This window comes from Lingula anatina, chromosome 2, assembly GCF_051362555.1.
Source record: "Lingula anatina isolate TDL-2025a chromosome 2, LinAna3.0, whole genome shotgun sequence".
NCBI classification, from domain to species: Eukaryota; Metazoa; Brachiopoda; class Lingulata; order Lingulida; family Lingulidae; genus Lingula; species Lingula anatina.
Window position 1 is genome coordinate 10,159,164 of NC_141768.1, and position 25,545 is coordinate 10,184,708.

The following is a 25,545-nucleotide window of genomic DNA, read 5'->3' on the forward strand; positions in this document are numbered from 1 at the left end:
TGTAGGTATATCACAATCCGCTAGGGGCGCAACAGTCGTAACTGTCCAGTGGCAGTGAAGTGTAAAACTGAAGTCGGCCTGCTGACAGCTCGCCTATGGCACCCCTTTTTTAAATCTCTCTTTTAGCGCCGCGTAAAAAAACTAATACAAGCCATTAACTAAATAAGCTGTAAATCAAAGAGTAAAATCCGGTCACGTGATTTTCCCGTGTTGCAGTCTTTGAGAAGTTTCAGTTCAGGGTGTTTGAAGTTTTGCCTCGACAAAATGCTCAAAAATGTCAGGGAAGTACTGGTTTCAGTTTTTTAAAATTTATATCGAATAAAGTTTATGAAATTTGCAATATTATGTAAAAAAAATCATGAAAATTAAACCATGCGAAGTATAGTTTATTTGATGCGCAATATTTATAGTGCTTGATCTGCACGGAAGCCATCCCAGCCATGTGCTTGTGCGGTCGCCAATTTGGGTTTGTTTCCGGGTCATTAGATTAACATACAGCCATAATTGCCCTAATTGGTCACAAGCAATTTTAGCTGCAGCTACCGCTGAGTGATCACCGCTGGTCAGTAGTGACAGGTTTTAAGCTGAAAAGTGTGGACACTTTTGGTGCATTTTTGCAGTTAAAAAACTTCAATATCTTTGTTGCTTGTAGGAATATTAAAAAAATTCCAAGTGATTTCATCCGGTTTTTGCATTACCTTTCAGATGATATAAGTATTATAATTTTCTGATCAGTTTGAAAATTTTTCTGATATACCTAGTAGGTGGATAGTAGATGGATGTTAGCCAAAAAGTAGCAGAGAATTATCAACGTAGGTCCTGAAGTATAGTGCAATAAACAGGGCCGTAGCCTCCGGGGGGCAGGGGGGGCAGTTGAGGTGCAAAAAAAAAAAAAAATTATAATAATAATCGCAAAGGTAAAAGAAAAATAATTGCAAAGTTGGTATCTGTGAGAAAATGCACTCATTGCCACAAGACAATCATTCAACAATCTGTTTACAAAGGTGTACTGTTTTTAGCCAACTCAGTTCATGCCAAAAAGCTCACCCTCCCTTAGGGAGCTTTCCCCCAGGCTGTTATCAGGCTATTGTTTACCCTGACTGTTTGCCCAACAAAGCTGGGAGGGCTGTTTTGAAAAAAAATGACTGTACTTATGGCAAAATGAACCCACAATTTCTGACTTCTGATTGAGCAAAAAATAACAGTTAAAATGCACCAGATGCCACATTATACATACAGTTTTTAAAAATTTTCCACACCCCCTCGTGTCCACTTACTGCCCCTCCTGGCATTTTGCTCAGGCTGCGGCCCTGATAAATATAAGATGCTGTGTTTGCTAAATGATACGTTATTCTAGCAATTTTTCCTAGTGGTCATTTTTCTGTAATAGTGTTCTTGGATATTGTGTTGATGGCAACATTATCATTGCTGTATTGACATCAAGCTGCCTGTTTACATCACGTGCCTTCAACACTGACATGATCGGTTACTTGTTGATACATCCCCGCACCGATACTCCCCCACAATTACAGATATACTGAGGGGGATTATCGGTGTGGGGATCTATTGGTGTGGGGGAGTAACAGCGTGGGGGAGTATCGGTGCAGGGGAGTAACACTGCGGGGAAGAGTATCGGTGCGGGGAAGTATCGACATGACCCCACATCATCAGCATATGATGGGATGTAATGCCAACCCCTAAATACATGAAATATGTGGTTTCTTTTCTTGTACAAACTGCAATAAATATATCATTGCCCCCCCCCCCCCTCCTCAGAACATCAAGGATGCAAACTTCAAAACTAAAAACTGTATAAATATTTTGTATTGTGCAAAAGTCGACATTTTTCAAAATAAATTTATTTTCTGATAAAGTAACAATAAAATCCTTTTCTCCTTGGCACTTTCCCAATGTTGTAAACCATCGTTATTGCCAATATTTATATACAGTTTTACTCAACCAGAACAGATTGGATCCAGACATTACTTCACAAGTAAAATTGTTGCATTAAAATGAAATCTAAATAAAAGAAAAGATGTCTCTACCAGCTATGTTCCAGTTCATGTATCACAGTCAGCATGTTACCTATCACCACTTTGATACTGTCGAAATGTTTGGAAGTCCAACCCTAATAAAAATGCACTCTTCAACTAATATATGCTTTTGTTTTTACATAGAAAGTAAAACATATCTACTGGTAAGTTTGTCATTTCTATAACACATCACAATTGCACTAGGAACAAAATTAAAAATTCCATAGAATAAAAGTTGTGCTAGAGAATCAAAAATAATTTCAGAAAATACTAGGCGAAAAAAAAAAAAACTGTCAGAAAAAAAATAGACAAATAAAACGCTGTGTGTTTAACTTTAAACACTGATATCAATAATGATAAAATATTCATAAGTGGTTCTTTCTCCATTCTCTTGGGATAAATAGTATTAAGAAGTAAAAAATACACCAAATTCAGGAAACAAAAATAATTTTGTTGAACTCATTACTCTACAATTAAATATTATCACTGACTCTAAACTTCTTGGAAAAGTTAAATTCTTAAAAATTTCCTTATAAAAGCATAATTTTTGACTAATAAAGATATAATATAAAACTGACAAATCTTTTGATCTGAAAAATTTGTAATGGGAGATGGAGTGTCCCATCATATCCTAATTAAAATATGTCATACAGCTGATTGTAATTTACTGACATTTCTGTAGAACTGAGATCTAGAATATAGTGGATAAAAGTTATACAATGTGCAAAACATATACACATTTTGAAGTAAAAAGCAACTGTTTTTTTAATACATCATTCTACAAAACTGGGCTGATATTCAACTCTGCAGTCTCAATTGTCGAGTTAAACAAATTCAGTTTAACTTAATCCTCTGGTGTGAACTGGTTTATTCTTTGTATGTCTGTCAAACAAAACCAGAGAGGCAAACAATCTGACATACAAAAATAAGCATCGGTTGGTCTTCATTCTCGTGATCAAAGGTCTGTTATTTGAGTATTTTATGCAGGTAACAATCTATTCGGATTTCATTTGGAAACAAAAATTTCAAAAGGCAATCCCCCCTCCCAAAGGAAAAAAAAATTAGGCATATTCATCTTTCAATGAACCATAACGTAAAGTAAAAGAAGCATAATTTGCCTGGCCCAGTTTTTCTCCTGCTCTGTAACTACCAAATAAAAACTTTCCAAAATCTGTACTTTTGAACCTCTGAAAAAGAGATGGCTTGTCTTCCTCAACACTTTGAAACTCAAAGCTGGCCACCTCAGGATCAATGGGCACCATCAGTTTTCGCCTAGAATACACTGTGTATCCTATGGCTGCTGCGATGATGAAAATCACCATTAGTGCAAATAATATAGGAACAAACTGGTTGACGGGCTTATAGTCTGGAAGGAAAATATCACAAATATCAATTCAGGCTGTCATCTGGTGAGAATATCTCAAAATGAAATGATTATAAAAATAATTCTCATCCAAATGAACTGCGCAAGACTACCTAAATATGTGATTAAATACACTGTAATTTTATAGTCCTGTGAAAAATGGTGCATGAAAGGCACAAATAACATATTTCATCATTCTACATTTAATCAAGTAAAATGTATACATACCAGGGGCATCCACTTGAAGTGTATAATTACCACTCGTCACACTAACTTCATTTGATACAGTGAAATTCATCATATATTTGCCTCCTTGGTGAAAAACAATATTCAGCAGAGAAACATCAAGTGTACACGTCTCCAAATTAGATGCTTGGTAGCAAGTGTTATTATCATCTCCTTTGTGTGCACAGATAGTTATATTCAGTGGAACACTGAAAATATAGGGAAAAGACAAAATATTGTCACATTCATGTTTTACTATGGTGATATTAAGCATCAAAAATTGACAAGGAAGCACATATTTTTAAAAGTAATTAAAACTAGAGGATCAGAGAGGCGATACCGCCTCCGGATATTGTACCACCAGCTGGAGTAAGCGCATTTGTATGCCCCCCCCCCCTCCTAAAAGGGACACCATCACCAGTCTTGTGTTTGACAAGCTCTATAAGATGCAATCAACAAGAGTTCTCAAAATATGCAAAAAAATATAACTAAAAATGGTACAATCAAGCAGATTTTCGAATTGACTTGCATTTTCCTACCCTTGATCACTACTGTATTCTCTAGACAAAAGGCCTATTGGTTTTCCTTGAAATGTGTTGTCAATGGTGCATATATGCTGACAAAAGAGAAAACCTAGGGGAAACATGGGCACATCTCTGCTAGTTTTAAAGATATGAGAGGCAAGAAAATATGCAAAGCTAAGTTCATGGTGAAAAAGTAGGTCAAAGGTCAATTTCAATATCATAGTATATGAATTTCTATTCAAGTTCCATAGCAACCATGGGCATTTCTTTGCCAATTTTGCAGATTTAAAGGCCAGAAAACATGCAAAAGTAGGTCAAAGGTCAATTTCAAGGTCACAGATTGCTAGTGTATTACTTCCTATTCAAGTTCAATAGTAACTATGGACCTATCTCTGTCAGTTTTGAAGATAAAGGTGAGCAAAAATTTGCTAAGTTCAGTTCATAGTAAAAGGAAGGTCAAAGGTCAATTTCAAGGTCACATTTAGATTGCCAGTATATGACTTTCTATTCAAGTTCAATAGTAACTACGGACCTATCTCAGCCAGTTTTGGAGATAAAAGGAATGCAAAATTTGCAAAGTTCAATTCATGGTGAAAAGTAGGTCAAAGGTCAATTTCAAGGTCACATTTGGATTGCCAGTATATGACTTCCTATTCAAGTTCAATAGTGACTATGGACCTATCTCTGCCAGTTTTGGAGATAAAAGGGAAAGAAAATCTGCAAAGTTCAATTCATGATGAAAAGTAGGTCAAAGGTCAATTTCAAGGTCACACTTAGATTGCCAGTATATGACTTCCTATTCAAGTTCAATAGTAACTATGGACCTATCTCTGCCAGTTTTGGAGATATAAGGGAACAAAATTTTGTAAACTTCAATTCATGGTGAAAAGTAGGTCAAAGGTCAATTTTAAGGTCACAATAAATTGCCTCTAATGACTTTCTATTCAAATTCAATAGTAACTATGGGTGTATCTTTGCCAGTTTTGCAGATAAAAGGGAACAAAAATTTGCAAAGTTCAGTTCATGGTAAAAAGTAGGTCAAAGGTCAAATTTAAGGTCACAGTAAATTGTCAGTATATGACTTCCTATTCAAATTCAATAGTGACTATAGACCTATCTCTGCCAGTTTTGGAGATAAAAGGGAAAGAAAATTGTCAAAGTTCAATTCATGGTGAAAAGTAGGTCAAAGGTCAATTTTAAGGTCACTGTTAAATTGCCAGTATGCGACTTCCTATTCAACTTTAACAGAAACTATGGACCTATCTCTGCCAGTTTTGGAATTATAAGGGAACGAAAATTGGTAAACTTCAATTCATGATGAAAAGTAGGTCAAATGTCAATTTCAAGATCAGAGTAAATTGCCTCTAATGACTTCCTATTCAAGCTCAATTGTAACTATGGACCTATCTCTGCCAGTTTTGGAGATTAAACGGAACCAAAATTTGCAGTGTTAAGTTCATGGTAAAAAGTAGGTCAAAGGTCAATTTCAAGGTCACACTTAGATAGCCAGTATATGACTTCCTATTCAACTTTAATAGTAACTATTGACCTATCTCTGCCAGTTTTGGAGATAAAAGGGAACAAAAATTTGCAAAGTTCAGTTCATGGTGAAAAGTAGGTCAAAGGTCAATTTCAAGGTCACATCTAGATTGCAAGTAAATGACTTCCTATTCAACTTAAATAATAACTATTGACCTATCTCTGCCAGTTTTGGAGATATAAGGGACTAAATGTTACAATTCTGAGTTACATATTTTATGGCCGCTACTCCCGTGAAAATGCACTGATTGACCCCAAATTCATGGAGATGAAAGATGACCCAAAGGGTAACACTTTCCAATATAATTATTGGTTAAGTCTGTGTAGTGTCTGAATAACAGTGCAAATAATATTTTTTTTCGTAAAAAATTTCATTTTTTTTGAAAATTTTGGCCCATTTGACCTTGAAATAAAGGTCAAAGATCTAATCCAAGGGCATATTTGAAATCTACACATATGACTTTTGGAAAGCCGTCTGTAGAAAATTTTCCCATAATTCCTTCCGTAGGGTAGATAATTGGCATTGAATTTTTAAAAATTTTGACAAGGGTGCATTTCAACTAGCGTCACGCCCAGGTCAATGCACCGACTGAGACAAAAAAACCTGGGGGTTCAAGTTGAGGTTATATGTGACCTAAATCCAAGAGATGGGGACAGGGGTCATTGCGGTCTAGGAGGAGAAGCGGTAACGGTGACTTGTATCCGGCGCCAGTACGCGGAGCCGGCGGAGCTTACGGAGCCGGCGGAGCCAACGGAGCCGGCGGAGCCGGACGAGACGGGTCGGGACTAAAACCATGAGTATCGCCAGCGTACACGCTGGTGGTACTAACAACACAAATAAACAGCTAGTTACTACTAAATAAGTAGTAAGAATGTGTCTTTTAATAAGTCTTAAAACAGAGCTAATGAAGGTGTCTAGTGTTTTAAGTGTACCACATACTTGTTGAGGGTGAAAGGAACAGGTCTTTCTATAGAGGCAAATGTTAAAACAACACTAGTCTCACCTTCCAGTACACGTTATCTTTCCAGAAAGCTTCTGTTCTGTCAAGAGAATAGTGTCTAACTTCAAATCCAGGTTTCCAACAGCATCTGCAAATATAGGTGGTTATTTTATCAAATTCTTCTCATTTATTCTATATTTTGTCTGAAAATTGAATCAACAGGCAGGATACAGAATAATCTTCCTTTGCATTCTTCTTAAAAATGCTACACACTAAGAGCAAAGTATGTCAAAATTCAGCTTTATTCCAATAGTAATCTTTAAGCACATTTGGCCATTTTTTACTCAAACTGATATATATTAACATATTGTCAAAAAGAAATAACCCTAGAAAGATGATATTGCAGTTTTCTCATCAAACCGTCCAGCGGTCATTTGGACAACTGCCAGCACCACAGGATGGTCTATATTTTCAAAGACGGCTGGACGGCTTAAGGATTTTTTAAAAATATGATGGCTTTGGGCATATTTTTGTAGGAAATAACAGGTGGTAATTTTGGATGACCTGTACCCCCAATCCTGGGAAAAGCCCTGTACTGCATTAAAAATAAACTTCAGCTATCTAAAATTTGTAAGCAGCAGGAAAAATTACCTTTTAATACAAGGGACTTATTTGTCAACTTTGTCTTCACCATTTGTGTACTGTTTGTGTCATTCAACATCATCACAACAGTTGTATTCAGAGTCATGAGCTGCTTTCCTGAACTTGTAAATATGTATGTGAAATTATTGTTTTTTTCATTGTCTTCATCTTTGTATATGCTAACCTCAGGATTCCAGTGGTAGAAATAAGACATGTTCAGTATTTCCGGATTAGTAAAATTGTCCAATGCCTTGGCATAAAATGTTACGTTTGTCCCTGTGGCAAAAGTTGTTCCATTATTCAGTTTAGATTTAACCTTCTGAGAAATTAATACATTGACATTGAGGAATTCTGAAATTAAAAAAGAATTTACATATATGAATGTAAACATCAACAAAGGATTGTAATGGAATGCGATATCAATCAAAAATAAAATAAGTGAGTTGCATCTGTAAAATCATAATGACTAATAACCTAAATAACTAAGGGCAACATCTGGATTACTATATGTGTGGGTTAATTCCAATCAGGTTATCTAGAACTATGCACTGATAAAATCTAAAGTACAGGGCAACCTATTATTTTAATGTTATCTAGGCTACACACAATGCTGAACACAGTGTAAGAGTTTTGCATTGTTGTGGCTCTGTTTCTAATTTCAACAACCAGGGCTATGCAAGAAGTGGTAATAGTTCGAGATAAGCTCTTGGAATTTGTACAGCTTTGATGTCTTATATTAATTAAATGACAATGAACTTGTTTTCAGTGGCAGACATACTAAAATCAACCCTTTACATTATATATGAATGGAATCATATATAACACAAACATATAACGGTTCTTGATGATCTTGATGATTATAAAAATTCTTCTTAAATACTATTGTAATTTTGCAAAGGACCATTTATTAAATGACAACAGACAAATCAAACTAAAACGATGTCAATAGATTGCTTTACAAATAATAATAACTACTATCTGTTTGAAAAAAAAAAACAAAAACAGGCAAATTTATAAACTTACATTTCATCCTGTAAAGAACTTACCTGTAATAGTAAATGATGTATAGTTTTGAGCAATAAGGGTATCATTAGTACCAACTTTCCGAGGCTTGTAAACCTGTACAGTCATATTATATGTTCCCGGTATAACATCAGGATTCCCAAAATAATCTCTATAAAAAGAAAATCTTTTTCTTCTCTGTATTGGGTGGACAGTTTTGTCTGCTCCATCAGTCCATATATATTGAAAATAGGTTGGTTCTTTATCTGGGCTGTGATGAAGATTCACCAGATCAACATAAAATATTAGGGTTGAATCAAGAACTCCTATCTGGGTGCAACTGAGATGGAGTTCATAATCTGAAAAGAAAATAATATTCAGTGCTACTGGTTCTTCATTATGTATGTTTCTGATATTCATAATGCACACTTGATTAACTACATTTTAAAATATGTGTGTGAGGGGGAATGGTATATGTGTACTGTATATTCATTAATTTTTTAGTCTGAGAAAAAATGTTTTTCCTATTTCAAAAGAGACTGTCACTTGCAACTTAGACCCAAAATCCAATACAAATACATTTGAAGTCCTACTGTGTCTGTCTGATTAAGTATGGTGCTACATGTATCTATGCCATCTATGATAAAAAAAATTGTCCATTACAACCCCGGTGTGCAATCACTAGGGCTTTTAACTTTATATATATGGCAGTGGTTGTTACAACAGTGGTTTGCTTTTTAATCATAACTACTACATGGTCTTCTGTGAAATATTATAAGGTTAATGTGTCACAAATGGGCAGGGAATATAACTCCAGACATCACAGTAAGAGACGTGATATGTTATCTTCATGTTAACTGATGAAATATTGTCAATTGCACAGTCACAGTAGCACTCCTTCAACTGATTACCAAATACACTGGTCATGTTCTGATCACCTACCGGGTATTTATCATGCACTGCACCATTATCACGGATCACTCTTAACGCACACCATTTATTATTAAAAATTATCAGGCAAAGTTTCTCATTTATTAATACTATGCAAATAATTTTGAATATCCTGGCTTTTGCACTACTACCGGCCGGGGCACATGTATTTGTGATAAGTATCTATTTGTATTACAATCATCCTGATACCAATACTAGTAATTTTATAACCCCATGCAGCTAATATAAATGTAGATCTATGCTAATTTTAATTGGAGAACACTGAACAATGAAACATTTGTCTGCTTCAAAAAATGAAAGGACACATTAAAGACTACGTGTCTGAATTATTTATTAACATTAAAAAAAGGGTGACAAATGACAACGAGAGAAATTCGCTGTAGACTAGTATTATCACCTAAGTCAACCTATCATTCTTCTCAATGATGATTTAACAGCAGGTCAGATAGCATTTTTGATACTTCAATCATCGCTTTTATATGTACTCACCTACTGAACTGGTACGGCTATGGTTCTCTTGCATAAGTTGCGAAGAGGTCATGGTTCCCCCTAGGCTTAGTACTAGTACAGCCAGCATGTACGAGTGCATTTGAACAAGAGTAGAAAATGATAATAATCCCTCGATTTTCATCTTCAGTTTACATCCTTGTAAATTACTCTGTTAACATTTTCTCTTGCTATATCTCTATTCAAATTGTCAAGACACAGTTACCTTCCACAGCATTCTGCTTTCACGCATTCAAGCACCACTACTGCAGCCCGTTTTAAGACTTCAGAAGCTGAAGAGTTACATCAAAACAAAAGTGACTGTTTCACTCTTCAAACACGAAAGCGCCGAGGATTTGACGACAGGTGTTTGTTTTGCTACGTTACGCTACGTTTTGCTACGCGTTTCTCTGAAATTCTTTTAGAACCAAATGGCAGCTGTGCTCTTCTAATAAACTCCAAACGACAAGGAGTTCTTCATGCAGGCACTGCAATATGTTGTTTTTTTAATGGCTGAGACTTCAAGTGTTAGCATTATGAATTGAATACATGCCTCACAGTGGATGTCATTTGCTGCACACCCAAGTTTGAGTGAGGTAATACTGAGAAAAAATATAACAATAAACATAACAGACGTTGTCATTACATATTGGTATATTACACTAATCATCATACATGTAACATATTTGGCAAGAGTGATATCTTTCAAATTGCATTGAGGTAAACTGTTTTAGCACTATTGTAAGAAGTCTTTTTCTTAGCTTCTGTATTGCTTACTACACTGTATAAATGCCAGTCATTATGCAGTCTTTATGAAATATTTGACATATTGCACTAAATCGTTTTTTGTTGAGAGAAATGATGTACATGTAGGTCAATAAACTGATGATAGTTAAAGTAATAGAGATTTTGATATGTATTTTTGTTTATCAATTGAAGAATCTTGATTCCCATAGTCTGGTTCTACATTTGCTGCAAATTATTTTCAGAAGCCTTCACCCCTAGAAATAAAAATGAAAAATATTAATTATAATAATTATTGATATTAATGAATAAATAGATTCTGGAGCAAGAAAAGGAAAGTCAAAATAGTGTATATCAAGCTAACATTTTAACATTTAAAGACAACCAACCCTATTATTACAGTTGAATAATATATGTATTTATAACAATAAATAAAACAGAATGGAAACTTACAAAGTTACATTAGACCTCCTCCGTGCACTTAATCTCAATTTTCTCTTCTTGCGATCTTCATTTGAAGTTTCAAACACCATTTCTTGGTATATGGGTGTCACCTATATTGGTAAGACCAATAAAATGGTACAAAACTATTATCTTCTCTAATTCCAATGAAATGTGTGACTTATTCACATTAATATTCTAAAAAATGCTTTCTTTCAGGTAACATGAACACCAGTCATTCTGTTCAACCATGGAATATTACAATATGAAGCAGCTAAGTTGGTTAACTAAAAGATCTGATATCAATACATTAACTGTAACATGGGAATAACATGCAAAATTGTTTTACAGTACGTGAAACAATCCTTAAATTACTAAAGGTTGATGAGGTATTGCAATGGAGGTCTCTACTCTAACCTTGTATCCATGAAATTTGTCCACAACCAGCTGTATTTGTACATTGGCCATGGTCTCTTTGAGTATTTCCTTGGCCGGGTCTGGATGTTCTGCTTCCTCCTCAAGTTCTTGAATCCTTCGCTTACGCTCCTCAGCACATTCTTTGTCAACAAACTTGATGGCAGCTCTGAAATGAAATTAATCTTGTGATTTTCATTTTGATTAATTATTAATACAATAAAAGAAGAGAAAAAGATTCAATAGCTGTAACAATCATTAAATTTCCTGAACACACAATAAACATAAGTTCATGTTACCTTCTGCTAAGCTGTTCCAGAAACAGTCTCTTTCTGACCTCAGATAAATCCACAGAAATGTATTCAGCCTCTGTGACTTGTTGCTAAAAAAATTGAATACAAAATAAATAAACAAATAAGTACTGTAACATAATGTAGGTGGGCATATTTTATAATGAACATCAATTATTTTTTAATTATTTTTCTATTTTCTTCATGCAAATAATATTTCTCATGCTAAAGAGTGCTTAACTGGTAAACTTACCAATACCAATGCAAAATGTCTGTTCATTTCTGACTGCAGTTCATCCCAAGCCTTCATGCATTTCTGTGTAAGGGATTCCTTTGCCAGAACTTTAAATTCATTAGCCCGGCGAAACTGTTCTACTCTTGTCTGAAGTAATAGTAATTTTACATTAAAATTTTTTAACAAATTCTGTTTGTGTTTTCTTATCATTTCACATACAACAAATACTGTAGTTGCTGTTCCTGGTGCAATATAATAAAAATGAATAATTTCATAAATGCAATAGTTTTTAAATTTACATTATAATCAGGCAACTTACATTTTTCTTTATCATAAATCTTACCAGAACATCAAACTGAATCCTGTATAACCCGTTCTTCATTTCTCGCAAAGCCCTGTCCTTCATCTCCTCAGCATAGTGTATCAACTCTCCATCCAGGTCCTCCTCATCCTCCTATATAATAAAGAACTTCACTTGTAACAGATAGCTCATAACCACTGGTGTCATCCTCATCACAATATTTTACCAGCACAATATATTTTCTTTTATTCAATTGGCTCAAACATTCTTTTGTTTAAGAGAACCAAGGAGTTATATACAGTGCATATATATATAAATACTAGTATATATATATATAGAGAGAGAGGGCTGAAATAAAGTGGTTCTCCTTAATGCATTTTGCTATCCAGGTTGATATTAAGTTGGCAAAAAAGAAATGAAATCTAATGCATTGCCCCTTTCACATCCTGTAACACACCATTCTAATTTCAGTATTTATCAAATATGCGAGTGTGAAGGTAAAGTGTACATGTACCTCCATCAATTCCATGGCATCTAACAGGTCTTCTTGCATAATATGCTTCCTCTGGTTGGTGACAGATATGTACTTCAGTAGGTTCTCTGTGCTTGGGGACTAATAGATAAACATACTCATTTATCAAATAACTCCATAAAACAATAAGTAACAATATAATGAAGAGCAATTAGGAAAATTAAATGACCTCAAATCATCATGGTGATTTTATTTTAAAAATATGGTATGTTAAGGAATCTAAATAGAGATATTTTGTGGAAACATGAAAATAGAATAAAAATGCTTTTCATTCAATAGACATGAACTTAGATGGTTCACTGGCCAAAATTTCCCTTTACCTGCTCTAGATCATAACCCCCGCTTAAATTTTCCATTATTTTTATTTGCCGCTGTCTTTCCTCTTCCATCTCACGATCTAAATCTCTCTTGTGGATCTTTTGGATGAGAATACCCTGCATGTGGTCTTTCACCACCTGGGCATTCTTAAATGTTGTTCTTTTTCTCTTCAGGGTATTTGACTGGAATTAATATAAATCCATATAAAAACTGCTGATGCTCTTTCAACCCCACTAGGGTTATTCATATTATATCTTATTCCTGCAAAGCTCAGTTATATACTTAATTCTCAAAACAATAGTTGTGAGCTTTTTCTGAATTCATTTTTGTCATTTATATATTTAGCGGCTTCAACTGCTAATAGCAATCCTTGTTCTTCACTAATTACTCCAGTCACAGACAGAAGGACAATAAAAATTTAACAGCTTATGGAAAAGCTTCTCAGAAAGACCAATATGAAATATTTGCTTAAGTTGAAAAAATGAAAAAGCATTTACTACTGTACACACTACTTAAAAATAAAAGAGGTTTCCAAATTTAGCTACATACGTATTTTTATGTTTCATGGAGCATGTGTCTATTGCTTCAACACTGCACTTACAGTACTCCACTTTTTTTAGTTCCACAAAACATTCCAAGTGACCAATGAAAAATATCCAAAATCTCTCAGAGAATAAGATTTCACAAAATTTGAAGTGTAATTCAATACAATAATTAGAACCATACCTTGGCTGAGTCAATGGCATCAAAGAATTCTTGGTTAATGTAAAAGAAGGAATTCTGACATAATCTGTATGTTTGTTCTTCCTCATAAATTCTACGCTGCTGTTCCTTTTCTATTTCCCTAAAATGGTGCGATGGAACAATAATAGATGTTTTTTCACATTTAGAAAATAAGATAAAATTAAATGATTGGGGAAGAAACTCAGAGTTAGATCATTTTATGTAGACAAAAGGACCATAATTTTAAACAGGAAGAAAAATTAACTTTACCTTGCACTTCTTAAAGATGTGAATCAAAATATGCCTCTTGATATTTTAATGAGAAAATTATGACCACAAAAGCTTCTCATCGAATTTGACTTTCAGAATTGTAGTAGGTGTATCTACAAACTTATCAGTGGGTGTATATGGTATGTATTGAAAAAATACTAACAAAATCTTAACTGAATTATACCTTATAACTTACCTCTGGATAGCCATTGCAGTTGCCTTAATGTTTGTCTTGCTAAGGTCATTTCCTATTGGAACATCCCAATGTTTTCCTTTGTAGTAATGGGAAGGAACATCATCAATTTTGGCATGGCAGTGATCATCCAACTATATAAAACAAAACAATCGAATCCTGATACTTACTGGTACATTGTTAATGTCTAACATATCTTAGCATAATGAAGTACTAGTATTATAATAATTTGGCCTCTTTTGCTCTACAGATTATTCACTATGCAATTCTTAAGTGTTAAGTCAGTTACGCCCCTCTTCCTCTCCCATCACCTACAGTTTTGAAAAACCCAAACAGATAAACTTTAGCTCACAACTTGGGGGTAAAAAATAATACTAAATATTTACAAAGTTGAAAAAAATACTTCATTGCTTCTTCTTTCAAAAATTGGCAACAATATGATATAATACCTGATAATGTCCATAATGTCTTTTGATGCCCTTCTTAGATTTCTTCAAGGCAATGTACTGGATCAGGTCAAGCCTTATATCTCCAAACAAATACTGCTTTACTTGAACTTCCTCTAAATCTGAGTCGGTGTCAGAATTACTGGTGTAACCTGATGTGAAACTGTAGCTGGGGCTGGCACTGCCAAACAGGTAACCATTCGATGATGAGGATGATGTGGACATATTGAATATCTGCTGTGTTTATCTGGAACTACAGTAAATATTCACTAAATGGATATGGAGTTGTTATAAAACATGAATTGTTGATGTCGCAAATGAAGGTCCAAGTTATTTTCACATGTCAGAATTATACCAACAGCATTTTACTTTCTTTCTCATAAAATGGCAGAAATAAATCAATGTCAACGATAAAGCTCAACAATTTTCAAATAATATTTCTTTTCATTGCACATGTACATCTTGAATACTTTCCAGAAATCTGACTGTTTTTGTTTTTTTCCAAGTCAACCCAATGATGATTTTAATCTTATGATCATTTACATAGTTACAAACAAAAAGGCAGGCAGTAAAATATTCTCAAATAATTAGATGTACAGTGCATTGTATCAACCGCACAATACCTTATTTATTAGCTTATTTACAACCACACGCACGCACGCACGCACGCACACACACACACACATATATCAGATCATAAATAATTTAAGAAAATAACATGACTTACCTCACAAATGATTATTATCAGTCGTATTTTGAGCTTCAATCAACAATCCGCTGCCATCCTTGATGCTGCCAGCCACGTGTGTTTGTTTACAAGTGACGTCACAGTTGGCTACAAAAATGGAACACAAGATAATACATATTTGACTTTTCTTTTCTATATAGTTATACTACTTATGTAGCAAACTATTAATTAGCCTAATAATAAGAATAACAAAGATGAAATGAAAAATGAGCAACAATCGCAATCCTCTGAAAGTGTTCTCTAAAATAGTAATTGGATGGGGAACGTGTTGATTCTTAAAAGAGGCCACCTAGTGTTCAGAAATAAAAGCAAAATGGCCAGACCGTGGAATCCAGATTTTCAACACACAGATCGAGAACGGTATATACAACGTTACTGTTAAAAATTATTACAATATTTAAACTATGAAAGCTTTGTACATATTTCATGCATTATCTTTACTAGTTTTATTCAGACAATATTTTCAGGTATTGAAGTTATTTGGGTAAATATGGTGCCGACGTGTAACTGTAATTGCTTTCCCCCGGATATTATCGGGCATTTCGTTCTTTATACCCCAAAACTGCTCAGTCTTTGATCAATGTCTCTACAAAATATTAGTTTGGCAATTGTTTAGTAACGATTTTAAGATGATTTTACAAAAAATATCCAATACATTTAAATATAAGGAGAGAGACGTATAAGTAGATAGCCATATTAGTTAATTTGAATAGCAGAGAATGCCAGACCTTGATCTAATTTACCACATAAATGCGTTTAGATAAGCACTGAAAATCAAAGACTCTTTTTAAGATCTTCTGTGGTACTCATCTAAGATTGGTTGCCTTGGGAATCTGTCTTTGTTATATTTTTTGTCGTGGCATACCGGTACTTTGCAGAGTTTTATGGATTTTAAGTCATGTTGTTTCAAGTTCCTTTAAAACACATGCACATGTTACATCCTTCCTCACAGTCTCAAACCATAGTTCTATTGAATGATTTTAGACTTGATGAATCAATACTCTCATTTCAGTTGGATATGTGTGTACCCTGCCTATATCAACAGTCGTAAAAGTGTGTTAGAAGGAAGGAAAATTCCAAAGGATAAAGTAAGTCTTTTCCCCAATACTTAAAGAGAAACATTTAAGTATAAATATGTCAAAACCATTTTGCATTGCCCCTGGAAAAATTATGAAAAAAATAGGAATAGATCACACCAATAAAAACATCAGAGATAGCTTAAAACGAGGCTTTCAGCTCTGTATGACACCTTATGAGACTGAAAAATGTGTCAGAATCCATGTGAGTTATGGGTTAACTTTTCAGTGACAGGTTGAAACACTGGGCATGTTATCTTTGAAAGCAATACAGAAGAGACATTCAAAGTGAATTCAAAGTTCTTAGTGAATTTGATCCGTTGTACAAAAGACTGACTGTAATGCAACAGCTCTTAGGAAAAAATGAACAGAAAATATCTGTGGATAACTTCTGTCAGCTTTTATTTGTTATAGCACTGCGGTTGCTAGACAGTCTGCCTTTACTTCCAACCATCCTCCAAATCTTGACCATCCCCTTTAAGTTTCAAAAGTTTTAGGTGTCTTTGATGATTCCCACCAGACTGCCAATACGATATTCTAAAAGCTTTAAGAATTCTACATTTTTTCATTTTAATTGCAGACTTGATTTATAATATGTGTTTTTCAGTGCAACACTGTTTTCCTATTCACTCCTCTCATTAGTTCTGTTTCATTTCTTTTTTTAGGCTGTGGATAACCCAACATATTCTGAAATCCGTGATATATGTGCATCTGCAGGAATGACAGTAGGAGTAGAGGTAGGAGTGCTTCACGATCACAACTACATCTATCTTAGTTATACACAAAGTTAGCCAATAATTACATTTCATAAAACCTAGAATGCATCAGAAATGGCCTACTCTCAGCAAGTTTATTTTAACAGTATTGTGAAACACTTTTGCAAATTTATTAGTAGAAAAGAAAAGTCAATGAAAATTGAGTTTGTTTGTAATATTTATAATATGTTGTACTTATATTTCAAGAATAAAGTATATCCCCGAGAAAGGGATCCTAGGGATATGAGATTCAGAGGAAGAATCAGAATACAATTGAAAAAAGAAGATGGTACTCCAATGTTAGATAAATTTCCAACTAGTAAGTATTCAAAATTTGTCTGGTAGTCTGGTAGAAAAGTATCATTCAATGATGTTAGACAGCATATTTAAGGGTTGAGGAAATCATTTGAACATCATTTGCATTAAAATAATGACCATTGAAATTTATTTTCTGACAAATATTTGGATTTTCATTTAAGTCTAAAATAAAAATTTAGCATATTAATAATTTTTGCAGGTCAAGGGCAAAACCTTTTTTTTTTTTTAACAGATAACATATCATTAAAACAATAACTTTTATTCTTTTAGGAAAATCGGTTTTCTTGTATCTTGGAGAAATGATTCCAAAATTAAAAGGACGTGCACAAAGTCATGGTAATAAAGAACAGCAGACCAGTCAACAACAAGGAAACACTGGCGCACAGAAAGGAAAGAAGGGAAAAGGAAAAGGCAAGAGATAACATTCTGCTCAGTAATAGAGGAAGAACTTTTTCAGGAGAGATGCATGTCAGAAACAGACTTGACATAACCACTTTCTCTCGATTCACTTTGGGATCTTACGTTTTGTATTTAGAACACAGTGCCACCTCTAACGAAAAGATATCTGTGAATGAACCCAGTGTTAAGAGAGGACAATAAAACAAACTTTAACAAAAGAGTAGACCTTTCTTTAATGCTCCAAGCAACATGTGAATTATATCTGCAAATTATGTCTGCAAATAAGTGGCAGTCTTTCATGTGCAAATAATAACCAAAACAAATGGGCCGTTTGGTAAAAACAAGGACACCAGATTTAAGTTTGCCTTCTTGTTTTTTATTATTGAATACTAAACATGAACACAGAAAGGCGGACATCACAATTGCCACTGAAAACTGAAGTATGTCTTAGCACTTTTCAGTGCTCGTACTTATTTATATACACACACACACATGGTAATAGATCTTACAAAAATAATAAATAAATAATTGTTTTACAATATGTGCAGTTCCGTTTTTATCGATGTGTTTGCTATGCTCTGTCCTGCAGCTACACAAGTTTAATCAACTCGTTAACAAAAGAAATACAAATATAACAGTTGTGTGAATTCAAAGGGGGGAAAAAGCAGGAATTAAATATACATTGCATGGCATCATTCTTTTGTGTATTTTTAATATTTCCACAATATTACAGCTACCTATTGGTTTCTAATTAATTGGTCATAATTACACTCACAAATGAGGGTTGCTAAGCTGGTATTTTCTGGTGGTACTTTATTTTTGTAAAATTACTTTAAAATCATCTGAAAACATGATGGAAGCACTTCTTTCATTTTCATGTAAACAAGAACTTCTTTAAATATCTCTGGATACATTTACTAGAATAGGAAGAACAACAAAGATGCCATCACTGAATTTTTTACAAGAGAAAGGCAAAAAACTTATCAGATTATAAAATAATATCATTCAATCCTGAAGCCCTCTCAAAATTGATTTCTGGTAAATCACTAGTTGCTGGTTCACAAATAATCTAAATGGAACCATTTAAGTCCACTGTATGTTAGACCCAGAGCATTCACAGCATTGCACGTCCCTCACTTTGGTACATCTATAGGCTACAAATCAAGTTCACAGAGTATTGTTTTCAAAATTACATTACATTAATTGTCAACACAAAAATTGTGACCATGTAAATACGTATTTCTTTACTGCAATATCCATAGACATTACCTAAACATTTCTTTTAAAACTGTAGTTGACTTTCTGTAGAAATCAAGTTGTCAACAATTTTCATTATCCAATCATAATTTTCATGCAAATATCTCACAATTTGAATAACTGTACATGATCAGATGCTGAACACATTATCAAGGCACAATATTCTTTATCTGCACAGAATACATTTTGGAGCAGTAGAGAACATACCAAATATTTGACTACATCTTTCAACTGAATTACAGAAACATACCAAACATCATTTAACATGCACAACTGACCAGTCAGCTGTTATAAGATCAGAATTATACATAAGCTAAGTAGGCCACCAATAAAGACACTAAATTCATCAGTTTCAGGCAAAAGCAAGAACTTGATATCATTGTGACCTTTTTCTCACTTATTTAATGTCCCTTTTTTTTCACACAGTTGTGACCTTACACCCCCCTCTGTTGTCTTCCTCGCCGCTGGAAGACTTGACTGTACCATTTAAATTCCTTCTTCTGGCTAATAACATCTCAGTCTTTGTCATGTGTCGAGTAATGCTCGGTGAGTTTGAGCTACTTTGGGATTGGTTAATTCCATTTTTGACAACCACCTCTGAGGTCTTTACATCTGATGTAATTGTGTTGGAAGAACTGACATCAGTTTTTTGTCCTTTGGGCTTGTAATTAAAAGGCGGTACTATGGCAGATTGCACGCCTGGGTTGGCCTGCTTGCTTGGGCTAAGTGGAGTGACCATTCTTGATGGACTTTGTGGACAAGAAGACGTTTGGGTTGCCTCTCGCTGAGAGATTTCACTCTTAACTTTGTCCAGTTTTGGTCCAGTTTGTTGGTGGGTGTTACCAGTGGAAGAGGTGGTCTGGCTGAGACTGGTAGTGCTACTAGAACCAGACGATGCATTGGTCAAACTGTTACTAGAAGACTTCTGGCTGAGACTAGTGCTGCTGGATGAGTTTTTATTTAATCCCTCACTTGATGGGGAACTTTTTGAGGCCAGCTTCAAGGACTGTGTGCTCTTCAATGACTGCGTACTTCCTGTCAACTTGGAGCTTACAGCTGTGGTTTGCTTTTTATTTGTAGTAGTTGTTTCACTTGTCTTTTGTACATCTTGGCTGTCACTTTTGATAACATCGTCTCTCATAATCCAAATGTCATCTGCAGCAGCTTCAGTTGTGTTGTCATTGCTGGTTGCAGTTTGAACTGGTTTTGGTGCAGCTGCTGCAGAACTTTCCTCTGACCTTACTGGTTCCCTTCTCCAGCCTCCACCAGAAGGTTTGGGGTTCGCAGGAGCTTGTGGCTCCACCTTTTGTTCAGAAGAAGCAATGTCTGACAGTTTATCATAGGTTGAACTCTTGCTAAGACCCTCTCTGGGACTGCTGTTCTGACTTCCACTAGGAGAGTTCTTCCTGCCAGTTGGTGGTTTGCCTGATGGCTTCTGTCCACTACCACTTTTACCTATAATACAGAGGTTATCATATATTTCCGGTAACATGCTATGAAAAAATTAATATCATTTATTTACTATCCGGTGAGATAACATCCTACACTTAATTTCATTTTATCAACAACACTACTTTTTAAAAAAAAATTCAGAGCAAGGGCAGGCAATAATCACTGCAAATTCTTAACTACTGCAAAACCAAATAAAGAACAGTCATAGTTATGATGTAAGTGCACATTTATAAGTGCACCAAATAAGTGATACATATGGAATAAAATTGGAGTCAACAAAAGAATAGCTACCTGGCAAAGATGACTTTCTATCCTGACCAAGTTTTTGTGGAGTGTTAACATTGGCATCTCCTTGTGCATTGGACTTTACATCGTTGCTGCTGCTGCCATCTTTGTCCTTTTTCCAAAGACTGGAAATCTTACTTGTGGCTTGCTTTTTCCCAGGCGTGCCCTTACTGGTCTGTGTGGAACCCAAAGCCCCTTTACCAGATTGTGTGGAAGTGCCTTTTCCTGGGGTGCCTGGTGTGGTCTTCCCAGGGGTACCTTTATTTGGTGTGCTTGGCCCAGGGTTCTGTGGGGTACGGCGCCCAGTGGGGGTGACACGTCCTGTGGGTGTGGTCCTCCCAGTTGGGGTAGAAGACCTGGCAGCAGTGCCACCTTTCTTTAAACTTGCGCTGCTATCTGATTTCTTTAAATTGCTGTTTGCTTTTGTCAAATTACTAGAGCTGGGTCGACTTATTTGAGATCCACTGTTGGTACGGTGAATAGAGCCATTGCTTTTATTCAAAGATGCACCACTCCCTGTTTTAACCAGGCTACCACTGCTGCCTTTATTGAGGCTGGAGTTGCTGTTGTTTCTGTTAGACCCACTGCTTCCCCTCCTTGCAGCTGCTGCTGCTGTTGTTGTTGTTGTTGACTGGCTGCCAGTTTTCTGCACTGGGGTCTGTTTGTAAGGAGAGTCAACTTTAGGGTCAATGGAGTGGTCTACAACAAAATTAAATGATCCAAGTGCTTTCGACCAAGGTTCAGGTGGACTGTTTCTCTGTGGTGGGCTCCCATTGGTAGTCTTCTTATTATTTCCTTTGGGTGTGGCACCTGCTGTTTTCGCCTGCTTATCTACTGGTGGAGTTGCTCGTCCTCTTGCTTTACTATCACCAATATTGGGAGCATTGGGTATCTTTGTGTTTTCCTTGGTAAATGTGCCTTGTTTGATTAGTACAGGTTTTGGTTCTAAAAGGAGACTTCTGGATCTGGTTTCTAGTTTGTGTGGTGTTCCTGAAGCTTGGGAGGTGTTGTTCTGGGTAGAGGAAATAGAAGGACTGGGTATAGATCTTGGCATCCTCAAATTGCTCCTATTTTCAGAGACTGGTGCTGCTGCAACTTCAGCTGCACCCTGAGAAGGGGAAACATAGGATTTTGCTGTAGCTTTCTTGTTTTCAATAGCATCTGCTGCTTTACCTGTTGTTGCCGTTCTACCAGCAGTGATAACCCTTGGTGGTGGAGGTGGAGCAACCTTCTTTCCTGCTTGTCCAGTACCAGTAGTACTTGATACCCTCGAAGATGCAACTACACCCTTACTATACAAGGGCTTTCTTTTCCCTCTTATGCCTTTCATTTCTTCTTCCTTTTCTTTCTCTCTCTGTGCTAGAACAGATTCCTTACTACCAGGTTTAACTATTCTAGGTTTTCTTTGCATGGCTGCAGCACCCTGTTGAGAGGAAGATTGGGAGTTTGTGGTGGTGCGGTCACTCATGTGTTCAGAGCCCGAGAGGCTGGCTGAGACTTCTGAGGCTGTATCAGAGGCCACATCATTGGAGACCAAAGATATGGTTTCATTTTCAATAAACATATCTTCATCCACTGTGCTGCTGGTCATCATGCTACTGGTAGTGTCCCTGACAAAAGAGAGTTCTGATAAAATTATGTTGGCATTTTCTTCAAGAATTTTCTCCTCTTCTGGAGATATTTCGCTGGCAGGTAGAGTTTGTTCAGCTTCTTTAACAGTTTCTCCAGATAAGTTGCTGTCTGTAAAATCTCCACTGATTCTATTGTAGTTTTCATTTCCATTGATGACATTCTCAGCTTCTTCAATCAGATCATTACTGAAAGTATCCTCAGCCTGTCCCTCTCTGTGGTAACTAGTAGGGTACGTGCCTGGCTCATCATATTTGTCAATATCATAAGGACTGGCATCAATGTCAATAATTTCAATATCATCCATTGTTTCCAAGGTGGCTTCAAAGGCATCTTCTTCTGTGCAAATCTCTGATCTGCTCTCACTTGTGGTGTCCAAGTTGATTTCTTCGGAGTCTACTTCTGTGATCTCTATTTCATAAGTGTCTGGATCTATCTCCTCTGTGTCCAGTCCCATGTGTCCAGATTTTGTACTGTCCAGTTTCTCTTCACTTTCACACGATGCTTGGCTACTGGTGCTTTCAAGTCTCACATAACATGGCGGTTGCAACCTTGAGGCCTTGCTCATCCTTTCTTCCATCTCCCTATTATCCACAGGCCTGTTGTCCAGGCATACAGTCTCACCTGTTGCCTCGAAAACAGTCCCACATTCGTCCTCTACAAATTTATATTTGTTTTCCCTCTCTTCTAAATCAGTCTGACTTTTACTCATATTTTCCTCAAGGTCGCGATTGTCTAAAAAATCGTTCTGACGGTTTTCATTCAGGGCTACTGTTTCTCCAGACACGGTCGAGCTGCTAAGAGATGACTCATTGAGACTCAAATCCCTAGATTTCATCGTAAGTTCATCTACAGATGTCAGCGACTGCACCATATTGGAGTACTCCTTTTCTTTCTTTTGGCTACTAAATCCATCACTGTCCTGAGAGCGGGTTCTCCTCCAACCAAATCTTGATGGTGGTGGAGGTTGTATGTCATTTTGGGAGCTGGACTTTTTTGGCTTCATCTCATCGCTGGATTTGTGAGGTGCTTTGCGCCATGTGTTAGCTCTACTGGCATTATTGTTATTATTGTTGTTGCTGTTTTCTCCCAAGTCACTGGGTGCTCCACCAACAGCTCCAACCCCTTCCAGAACTGGGAAATGGGACGGTTCCTGTTCAACCCGATTGTCAGTATGTCTAATTGTATTCATTACCTCCTTTTTAGGGCCTTTATCACTTTCCTTTTTTTCTTCCTTTCTTTCAATTTTCTTTGCTTTCCCATCAGTAGGTGATGCTTTCTTACTACTAGGGGCACTGGACCCACTGGGACTGGCCCTTTGTGGCTTGGCAGCACTGGACTTATTATCACTGGACTTAGAGCTGGATTTCTTTGTGGGCATGGCTGAGCTGATACACTGGTCTAACAGAGCCTGGTCAGTGAGGGACTCCACACTGAGAGAGCTAAGGGAGCTGTTACGAGAAAAACACATTGGGGTATCCTCCACCTTGAATGAGGACTCCATATCTTTGGCATTTTCCTCTAAATCCTCAACTTTTTTTTCAGCACCATGTTCCTTATTAGACTTATCATTGAGGTCATCCACCTTACTTTCCTGGTCATCACTATACAGGGAACTGAGAGAAGAATTCCTGGAGAAACACATTGGAGTTCCCTCCACGGCGAAGGTCATGACCTGGTCGCCTTGAGAAGATCTTCTGCTGCTGTTTCTGCTCCAATCTTTGTTAATATTGGGACCAGCACTTTGACCTGGAATCTTTGACTGAATGGGAGGTTTGTTATAGTACGATCTAGGTGACTGGGTGTTCACAGAGGTTGGGGCATTTCCAATGGGTCCCCTCCTAGGACTGTGCGATGCAGACCTGGGTTGTGGTATCCCCCTGCCTCTTGGAGTAGGAATCCCCCTACTGGATCTGTAGTGATTCTGTAGATGGGAAACTCTTTCATTCCTCAACTGTGACTTATCATGTGCTAAATCCACATCTTCATCACAACTCAAAGAACTCAGGGAGTCATTCCTCGAAAACGAAAGTGGAGTGCCTTCCACTCCAAAAGGCCTGGGTGAGTCATACGAGGCACTCTGGGCAAACACTGCATCATCCTCGTGTCCTGTTGCCATCAAAGTGGGTATATTTCTGTTATTTACCATTGGGTCTGTCACATCCTCTCTCCTATATGAATCACTATTCAAGGGTTTCCTGGATTCATCCATCATATCATCATATGTCAGGTCACTCAGAGAAGTGGCCGTGGAGAAATTCAATGGCGTCCCTTCAGTCATGAACATCTTTGTTTGATCAGCACTAAAATGGTGAGCTGAGTTTTCTGAAGATGTCCTCATTGGTTGAAATGGAAGTATATTTCCTGTATTTAGGTTGGGTACACTTGTTGGGTACTGAGCTACATTACTGGATCTGTCATTTCTTGTTGGAAGTTTGGAAGTAGTGTGCTTTTGGTCATTACCACTTTTGCTGTCAGAACCATCTACACCCCTCTCCTCCTTACTATTTTTGCTTTTCTTTGATGGCTTATTGCTCTTTGGCATAGCAGCCTGGATCATGCTAGAAAGAAGCTCTTCACCTGGAAGAATAAAAGGTGAAAATATCATGAAATCATCCCGAAATGCAAAAACCATACTTTCATGTGCATCAATGTGAGTCCCTTTAAAAGCCCTTTTAGCATAACAGATCCCACATGGCTTATTATAAACAGAAAACAGACTACAAAATACTAGTACTGCAGAGGATTATACTTAGACAGCAGGGGCATGCAGCAAAGTGAATGTAAATCTCTGTGACCCAAGCACAAACAGCATTACTATATAAATGCTACTCTGCCTTTTTTCAGACGTTATTTCCCATTTCAATGAACCACAACCAGAGCCTATTAACCCAACTTGTGCCGCACAAGTCTGTCAAAAGTGTTATGTGCTGTTTAAGCTTATTTCAGGATGGGGTTTTCTAAAAGAGCACTTGTGCACCAGGTCTGATTTATGAGCATAGAAGTATAGGAA

General features: G+C 36.3%; 4 protein-coding genes across 13 annotated transcripts in view; 1 reads left to right on the top strand and 3 right to left on the bottom strand.

The window, feature by feature from the left end:
* Positions 1-1,843: 1,843 nt before the first annotated feature.
* LOC106157025 (uncharacterized) lies at positions 1,844-9,999 on the bottom strand. The gene is made up of 6 exons (XM_013532488.2): positions 9,710-9,999; positions 8,314-8,628; positions 7,277-7,618; positions 6,689-6,773; positions 3,625-3,830; positions 1,844-3,399 (listed from the first exon to the last, which is right to left on the bottom strand). Exons 1-6 carry the CDS (start codon positions 9,849-9,851, stop codon positions 3,095-3,097), a joined length of 1,395 nt encoding a protein of 464 aa, XP_013387942.2. The 5' UTR covers positions 9,852-9,999; the 3' UTR covers positions 1,844-3,094.
* Positions 10,000-10,338: 339 nt separating this feature from the next.
* LOC106157026 (uncharacterized) lies at positions 10,339-15,503 on the bottom strand. Its single transcript, XM_013532490.2, has 12 exons — positions 15,341-15,503; positions 14,617-14,866; positions 14,171-14,301; positions 13,708-13,825; positions 12,984-13,163; positions 12,646-12,744; positions 12,174-12,284; positions 11,849-11,977; positions 11,605-11,687; positions 11,309-11,474; positions 10,904-11,004; positions 10,339-10,707 (listed from the first exon to the last, which is right to left on the bottom strand). Exons 2-12 carry the CDS (start codon positions 14,836-14,838, stop codon positions 10,692-10,694), a joined length of 1,356 nt encoding a protein of 451 aa, XP_013387944.1. The 5' UTR covers positions 14,839-14,866; positions 15,341-15,503; the 3' UTR covers positions 10,339-10,691.
* A 66-nt stretch (positions 15,504-15,569) lies between these two features.
* Positions 15,570-18,448, top strand: LOC106157028 (signal recognition particle 19 kDa protein). The gene is made up of 5 exons (XM_013532492.2): positions 15,570-15,721; positions 16,374-16,449; positions 17,103-17,174; positions 17,400-17,511; positions 17,781-18,448. Exons 1-5 carry the CDS (start codon positions 15,618-15,620, stop codon positions 17,930-17,932), a joined length of 516 nt encoding a protein of 171 aa, XP_013387946.2. The 5' UTR covers positions 15,570-15,617; the 3' UTR covers positions 17,933-18,448.
* The window catches only part of LOC106157029 (adenomatous polyposis coli protein-like), a 55,211-nt gene continuing 47,929 nt past the window's right edge, over positions 18,264-25,545 (bottom strand). For all 10 annotated transcript variants that reach the window (XM_087007092.1, XM_087007091.1, XM_013532493.2 and 7 more), the window contains 2 exons: positions 20,910-25,112; positions 18,264-20,621 (listed from right to left, as the gene is read on the bottom strand). In XM_087007092.1, the coding sequence (XP_086863218.1) occupies positions 19,585-20,621; positions 20,910-25,112 (5,240 nt within the window). In that variant the 3' untranslated portion in view covers positions 18,264-19,584. The remainder of the gene's footprint in view (positions 20,622-20,909; positions 25,113-25,545) is intronic.